The sequence below is a fragment of the Tachypleus tridentatus genome, chromosome 9, assembly GCF_004210375.1.
Source record: "Tachypleus tridentatus isolate NWPU-2018 chromosome 9, ASM421037v1, whole genome shotgun sequence".
NCBI lineage: Eukaryota > Metazoa > Arthropoda > Merostomata > Xiphosura > Limulidae > Tachypleus > Tachypleus tridentatus.
Genome location: NC_134833.1, coordinates 90,761,666 through 90,770,527, shown reverse-complemented (window position 1 = coordinate 90,770,527; position 8,862 = coordinate 90,761,666). Strand labels below are relative to the sequence as shown.

Sequence of the window (8,862 nt, the reverse complement as noted above, 5' to 3'; positions counted from 1 at the left end):
GCAAAACTTAAAGGAGGTTGTGTTTTTTTTAACCTCAGGATTGGAAATTGACTTTGGATAAATAATTCGAAAGGAAAATGAGGAAAGTTAAATAAAAAAGGAGCGTGGATTGCATATAAAGATGTTATTGACAATTCTTTGGGGAATGACAAAGACTCAAATTCCGAAAATGTTATGAATAGCCTGCTCGATGAAGTCAAAGAGTTTAGTTGTACTATGAGCTTAAAAGCTCATTTCTTACATTCACATATTGATTATTTCCCTGAAAATCTCAGTGTCATCAACGAAGAAAAAAAGAAAGGTTTCGTCAAGACATGAGGAAATGGAGGAAAAGTATCAGAAAAGGTGGAACATCAGCTTGATGGATGATTACTGCTGATCATTGAAACAAGATGCTCTAAACACGATACATAAAAGGAAGAGCATAAAATGTAAATTTGAGACTAAAAGATGCAGGCTTCACAAAAATCAGGATGAATGAGGATGCATACTCGATTGACATGAATGTTGTTCCATTTATTCAGTATTATTGTGTTGTTGTTAACAAACATAATAATAAAAAAATATATTAATAATAATGTCGAAATAATAATTTGATTTAAGTAAATTTTCTTTTCGATTTATAAAAAATCCTTAAGTGACAGAAAAAAGAAGGATGTTATTTGCAAAATCTATGTACCTGAATTATTGTAAATCCATTATCAAAACCAGATCAACTTTTATGAAGTCTACGGAGTTACAACGCTAAAATTAGGGGTTCGATTCCCCTCGGTGAATTCAGCAGATAGCCCGATGTAGCTTTGCTATAAGGAACACACACACACTTTTATGAAGTTTGAACTCGCAGGCCTGTCTAATTTGTCGCTGAAAATTGACAATTCAGAAAATATTGCCCCTGTAAAACGTTCTTTGATGAATAACTCATCAGTAATGCAGTGAAAACGAAAGTGCTTGGTCTCTTACATTCCTTACTGTGTGAAATATTTAGAATTTTTAGAACTGGAATTTGTTGCTTATTGGAAAGAAAAATTTAGGAAGATAGTCCCTATCCAAAATTATTACACAAGCACGTGAATACATTTAGTTTCATTTTAACTCTGGACGGCAACAGCTTATTGTCTTTGTTATCAATTAGATTCTCTTTGTGATTTAAATATAACATTGTAATAAATTCATGAAATCAAATTTTAAGAGATTTACAAAACGTTTTAAAATATTTCTCAGTATCGTTACATGTAAAGCAAATGTGTTTTATTCTGTTACATTTGCAATTTTGATTAATTCATGTAATATTTGTGAGATAGGTATTAGACATTTTATGCAGAATATTACTTCATTATGATATGGTAATACTGTCTACTTATGTTATACAAACACTTGCAGAAGAACAACCTGAAAAGACTCCTAATTTGTTCAGCATTATTTGTTTAGAATTTCGCGCAAAGCTACACGAGAGCTATCTGCACTAGACGTCCCTAATTTAGCAGTGTAAGACTAGAGGGAAGGCAGCTAGTCATTACCACCCACCGCCAACTCTTGGGCTACTCTTTTACGAACGAATAGTGGGACTGACCGTCACATTATAACGCCCCCACAGCTGAAAGGGTGAGCATGTTTGGTGCGACGGGGATTCGAACCCGCGACCCCCAGATTACGGGTCGAACGCCTTAACCCACCTAACCATGCCGGGCCATTGTTCAGGAAGGTCATGAGATAAACAGATTGCCAAAATCGAAACTTTGAGGATGTTAAGTAACATAAACACCTATATTAGATAGGAAACCTAAAATACAGAATAATTAAAATGCAAGATTAGTTAGTTATATGCTCTTCCCCCCCTCCCATCACGGTATGCCTAAGGATTTATACTGTTAGAAGCTGGGTTTCGAAACCTGTGGTGGGCAGAACATAGACAGTTCTTTGGGATTAATAACAAACAACAAATTAGTTATATATAAAAAATAACAAAAAAGGGATCGCTAAGGCTTTCTCGAAATGTTTGTTCTGAAGTGTAGGCTAGCTTTCAATTCTAAGCAGGTCAGGCATGGCCAAGCGCGTAAGGCGTGCGACTTGCAATCCGAGGGTCGCGTGTTCACGCCCGCGTCGCGCTAAACATGCTCGCCCTCCCAGCCGTGGGGGCGTTATAATGTGACGGTCAATCCCACTATTCGTTGGTAAAAGAGTAGCCCAAGAGTTGGCGGTGGATGGTGATGACTAGCTGCCTTCCCTCTAGTCTTACACTGCTAAATTAGGGACGGCTAGCACAGATAGCCCTCGAGTAGCTTTGTGCGAAATTCCAAAAAACAAACAAACAAACAAACTCGAGTAGCTTTGTGCGAAATTCCAAACAAACAAACAAACAAACAAAATCAATTGTAAGGAAACTGAACATTATCATATTTAATAGAATACGAATAAAATATGATGTATTGCGTTAAGAAGGTGTATGACTATTGTAAATAAATTTATTCAATCAAGTATGTGTTCTGATACTAAACTCTATTTTGTTTTCAGGTGTTTGTTTGTGTAGGCCTATGTACGATATCCAAGAAAAGAGCGTGTCCAAACTTTTATCTACAATCTTACTCATTCGTGATAATGATTGATCACTCTTTATATAAGAAAGCATTTTAATATAGCTATTTCGTTGTTTTTGTTTGCTTAAGGAATTGTTTTCAAGCTAAGTTTGTTGTTAATGAGTTATTGTATCTATAATAAAAACAGCAACTCTACTTAGGCATGAACACAATAAATCAGAATTACGGCTATTATTAAGGCTCTCCAAATATGTATGTACGCAAGGGGTCTATTAAATGACGCATGCGAAGTTAACAGATTAGTTTGTTGCATCTTTCGCTTGATCGTAAATACGAAAAGTAGTAAATTTACTGTTAACTTTACTTATATTCCTATTTCATATTTTTTTTCTGTAGTGCTTAACATAAATGTAAATACGGAAAATTTGTAATCATGAAATTTCGTTACAGCCTAACCTCAGATGTAATTTATATTCCATGTTACGTACACTTGGTACTTTATGCTCTAGTATTTTGTACAACTATTGGTAATAAAGTAGACACTGAACGTAACCCTAATGAAGTTGATACTGACACTTTTTTTCACTTTCAAAATGCATCTGAGACTAATAAAGGTACTAATTTATGGCAGAAACAGGTGATAATTCCTAAGAATCCTGTTGTGTATCGCTTAAAAAGACTGTCTGCAGAAGTTGTAATGGATAATTTTCAAATAAACAGAGATACAATAATTCGAACACAAGATTCTAGGGCATTAGGAGCAAAGTACTTAAACGAGACTGAACTCCCAACCAATGAGGACTGCATTTACTGGTGTTGGAAAGTGCCAAAGTGTAATGTTGCAGTATATGAAGAGAAGGTAGTAAACCTGTATATCATCATTACATGTTTGTTTCTTGCTTAACAAAAAAAAAAAAGTATTTGTTTTGCCAACTGATAATGAATATGTGCATTTTTTTAAAAACTGTGCTGTTTGTACTTTTCAAAACAGAAGATGAATTATAAATTTGTACCATATGTTTAATTTTACTCAGTTCAAATAATCTAATCAGTATTTATAGTTTACTTCTTTTTTGGTTTGTAATAGGTCTTTACCCAGAACCTAATAATTGAACCACAGTAATATTAATATAACTGAAGTAATTGGCTTTCTAACTAATTTTTGCTGTGATACAAATCACATAATGACATCATTATTTATGTTGTCTCATAAATATACTGTGAAATTTGTTAGTGATCTTTATAAAGACAGAAAACTACATATTATTTTTGTCACAATCATTTTCCAGTTTATCTTTCTTTTGTTTTTTTATGTTTTATTCTTTGACACTTACTATTACTGAGTGTTGGTTGATATTAAGTATTTGAAGTTTTCTGTCAGGTTTCTATATAAAACATCAGCTGTGGTAAATAAAGTATAAGAAAATAGTCTTAAGTCCATTGTAGGAATTTATGATCATGTGAGTAGAAAATAAAACTAACTTGTTATAATATAATATATCACTTGATTCAGAAATCTCCTGGTAGGCAAACAAATTGAAAATGGAGTGGTATAGGAAAATGTTTATTAGATTATGGAATGAGATGATGTAGGCCTACACTGTAACAGTATTAATATAGGTCAGTTCATTTGAAACCTGTATTAATATGTATCATACACAAAAATATCAATTGTAGAAGTACAGCTATTAATAAATAAAACTTTTGAACACTTACCAAAATTGCTTTACAATAACAATAGTTACAGCTATAAATGTATGTGAAGTAAGTGTGTAAAATTCCTACCTTACACCTCAAACTACATTTGTGTAATAACCTTTGCAACAATCAGAAGTTAATCTTCTGTTGTATAGATTCATTTGGATAGAAGGGTTGTTTTATGTCTATAACTGTTGTTCTTAAGGTATTATTCTGGTAATTTGTGGTTTTAGATATTTCATTTGTTGTCAACTATAGCTTTGCCATTAACATTTTAGTGTATGATGCATATTAATAAGATTTCTCAAGGGCATGATCTGAAACCTTGATTGCCTTCATTGATACTGCCACAAAACAGTCTCACAATATTTTATTCTGTATTAGTAACAATTGTTTTCTTATGCATATCCATATCTGAGTTATTTTTTATGGCAAAAGATTTTTAAATCACCCTGTGTTTGTATCTGTATATTTATATATATATCAACATAACATGTACAAATAGATTCAAAGGACATGAGATATAGACAAACTCTTTTTATTGTGAAGAATATTTTTTTTAAATTACTGGCATTATAAAACAAGGCTGCTGTTTTTTGTGTTTATATGAGAGAATGTATTTTATGGTTATTATTTTTCATGAAGATTATTTATTTATTTATTCATGTACAAAATTATGTTGTTATTTTTGTATTAACACCATATATATATTCCTCCACCTCCATTATTATTATTTTGCATTATTAATATATTAGTGATAGTAAGGAATACTTTTATTATTTCATGTAATTTATAAGTTATTTGTTGTATTTTGAGTGTTGTAAGAAAGACATCTCCATATAATAGTTATTCCTGAATGCTGGCATTGAGAAGTAAAAAATAAAAGTTAAAACAAAAAAATATTTTTCAGAAAGACAACCATATGTTTTCAGTTTTTCAAATGATGTGTAATTTTTTAAATTCATAGCACTTTTTACTATGATATTTAAAATAAGCATCTCCTTCCTTCTTGCTTACTATCATGAAACTGCTAACAAAATATTTTTAAAGTGAGGACAATGTTCACAATTATTTTTCAATTTCTTAGTAAATTTGACAAAATTTGCTTAATGTTTCAGACAAGAGGAAGCTGCTATTTGTTTGACTGTGGTACCAATGATGACTTCCTTTGTAAATTCACCAGTCATGGCTATTACACAAGTTCTATTCTTCGCATCAGCCAACACCCCTATGACTTAAGTCAATGGGGAGCTCAGGTTAAGCATGAACATGATTTGACAAAGTTTCAAAAACCAACAAAATCTCCTCCGGTGTCCTCACAAAGCTTTGTGCTACCTGTTAATCATCCAGTAACGAAACAGGAATCAGAAGTGGAAAGTTCATCTGTTGGCTTCTCGACAGTTTCTCCTTCAGGAAAGCAAAGCCTGGAAGGAATTAAGAATAGACAAAAAGGTAAATGAAAAATGTTTTGGAATAATTTTTAGTTTTTGTTTATTGTGCATTTTATATTGAAACTTTAAACAATTTCTATTTTCTTGTTTTTAACACTGCATGAATTTGATGTGATTTGAGATTCACTTAAAAAAACTAGTTGATCAGTTGGAACAATAAACTTCCTAAAAACAATAACACCTATTTTTTTTTAACATTGTGACAAAAAACTCAACATGAAGCATTTAAGCAATGCAGTGTTCAAAAGTATTATCAGTATGAATGTAAACCTCACCAAAATTAAATGTTTTTTTGTGCATTAATTCAACATTCTTTTCTATAATAAGAAAACTAGAACTATTTGTATTAGTCTAAATGAAACTTTGCCAAACAAGAATTGATATTTAAAATTTAATGTTTTTTCATAGTTAAACCTCAACAAAAATGTACTTTTTCTTCATTGTACTAGTGGTACTTTAAAGCAAAACAGTTTTTTCTAAATGCATTAGTCTTAATTACATAAACTTAGGTTTTTATATTCATTAAATTCTAAATACATCTTCTGATGTGTTGCTCTATGTATATGCACAAATATTGCTTATCCCTAGCTTTGAGTTATGTATCTAACATTACATATTTACATGTGACTAGCTGATTAGCTGTGACACCAGTGCATTAGATCCACGTATGATATATTCATAACGTAATATCTGCATTCTGAGAATGCAGAAAAATAAAGTTCTCTATGACAGAAAGCAAAGGCAAAATGGGAAAATCGTGGCCTCTGTTGCAAGTCTACATGCACAAAGGATAAAAATTTCATGAAGTTGGGGGTTCCATTGCACATTGCATAATAAAAAAGTTTTTTTCTAGTATCATTTAAGCAAGAGTTTCATCATAGTATGATATAGCTGCATTGTAGCATGCAACAATCCTCCACTAATAGGAGTGTGACACATCCTTCGAGTACAGTTGATTTCCTATTTACTATAGAGCACATTCATCACTTTGTGATTTGACACTTGTGTGTAATGATGTTTCTCTTTTTTTTAACTCATGAACTTTTCATGTGTAGGTGTTTTTCAATGTAAGTATCTCCAAAGACATTGTTTCACAAGCATCAATAACTTTCACTTTGTCTGATGGGAAATACACTCTTTTGAAGCTAGTCCACCAGTTACTTTGGTGTTGAGTTTTTCTTTTTGTCTTTGCCTTAGGGGAAAGATGACAGCTTTTGTGTGGAAACTGATAGAGTATTTCATGTGGCCTGAGCCTTCTTTCATCTTTAACATATTGTCCTTTGTGACAGAAGGGATTTTGCTGGGTTTCTGTCAGTCTGCCTATGTTTCATGTTATGCATACATTGTCTTGATTCTACCTCAACCTTTTTTTTCATGACCAAGTTTCTCAGGTATGTTTTTTACTTAGTTATTTTTACTTTGGAGCATACATGCCTCATTCTTCATTCTTTGCTACGTGATATGACTAAGCATGACTTTGTGCTGTATTGCTTTTTTTTTGGCTTTTGAACTGTGGAATGTTTTCTTCAGATTTTGAGTTTGGACCCTTTATATTTTGTTTGCATTCCTTAGGCTTAGGTTTTCCCACCTTCATCTCACACATATTTTCCATTATTTGTCCTCCTTCAGCCCTCTTTCTGTAATAATCCACCATTTCTCTGTGTGATTTCTAATGTATGCTCATCACCTTATAATTCTTTTACAATGTCATGTTTATCTTCCTCAGCATTTTCATTTATAATATGGTTGATCTTTTGGTCAAGTTGACTGAAATGTGATGCTCTTGTTATTCAGTTACTTTTGCCTCCCTTCTGCTGTTTCATATGTCTTCTACTAGCTTTTTTCATCTGCCAGTATAATTTTACTGGTGTACTTGTATCTCTGGCATAATATTTTGAGGTTGCATGCCACTGTTGTGCCTTATCCTCAGTAGTTTCCTGTTTCTCCAGTGCTCCTTCTTTACCTCTCTCAGTTTTCTGTCCCTCTGCTTCTTCTCTCTTGTAACCACTTACCATTGCTCTTCTCATTCATCCTTCTACTGCTCATAGGCTGTGGCACTTTAAAATCTTGGCATAGACTGTGGTATATGGTCTGTTTTGATTGGTTTATGGACCTCTGTTCTCCATTTGCAATCATTTATTGTGTACTGAGATTTTTATCAGCGAGCCTTATACTTCATTTTGCCTCCTCTCTTTCACCAATGTATCTTATTTCCTATTATTTTACATTCTCCATGGAATCTTGTTGGTTGCATATGTTGATCTGTGGCAATGTTAGTCCTAATGTCCTTCAGTCACTATTGGATGGGTTCTTCATCCTTTTCCAGATTTTTCTTCTCATTTTTTTTATGGATTCTAGGGAATCTGTAAATAGGAGTCAAGTCTTACATCTTTTATGCCTCAGTTTGTTTCCTGTTTTCTTTTGCTTTCTGTTGGGAATTTCTTACCTTATGGCAGTCTTTTGCCCAAGTTCTTGGGTTGGCCGAAGTTGACATCTTGGATGCTTCTTTTATTGTTTGTATGCATCCCAGCAAGTACTCTACAATCACCTCTTTTTCTACTTTGGGAGGCAGTGTTTCTGGGTTGGTTGATTGGTTCAACTTGTAGGAGTTAAATTTCATACCCATTTCCTTTCTCGAACATTAGGATGTTATATTGTTTGTATTTTTGCAAGGCCCAACCTTCTACTCTTATTTTGAGGGACATAGAGTGATTGATTTTTTTTGTTATTTGAGTTTTTTTCTCTTTTGAGAACTCAGGCTTTCAAGGAATCTTGTATTTATTTGGGTTATGGTCACTTACAATGTGTAGAAGAGACTGAGCTTTCTCCAGATCATTGCTTTGGATTCTTGTCCTCAATCATTCTTTGTTCTTACTCAAAGACTTTGCCTGATGACTTGATAAAACTACTCCCATTGCCATTATTCTTTTTTTTCTCATCTGGGTTGCTTTTTGTTTCCAGATGCCACGTTGGTGAGATTTGGGGTATTAATATGAATTCAGGTCCTTGGTACTACAACATATTATCCCTTGAAATCCATCTGTTAGAACATTTCATTTGGATTTTTTTTTTAACAATGGTTTGTGGATATGTTTTGATAATGCAAGCAGTCAGCTCTGCAGTTGCCTCCTTTATCAATCATCAGAGGAATGCTTTCACTTGATATCCCTTTGTGG

The 8,862-nt window shown here is 32.9% G+C and overlaps 1 protein-coding gene across 5 annotated transcripts in view; it reads left to right on the top strand.

Annotated features, from left to right (window-relative positions):
* The first annotated feature begins 2,823 nt into the window (after positions 1-2,823).
* Positions 2,824-8,862, top strand: part of LOC143225729 (uncharacterized) — a 42,416-nt gene continuing 36,377 nt past the window's right edge. For all 5 annotated transcript variants that reach the window (XM_076455650.1, XM_076455649.1, XM_076455648.1 and 2 more), the window contains exons 1-2: positions 2,824-3,396; positions 5,354-5,687. In XM_076455650.1, coding sequence (XP_076311765.1) covers positions 2,971-3,396; positions 5,354-5,687 — 760 coding nt within the window. In that variant the 5' untranslated portion in view covers positions 2,824-2,970. The remainder of the gene's footprint in view (positions 3,397-5,353; positions 5,688-8,862) is intronic.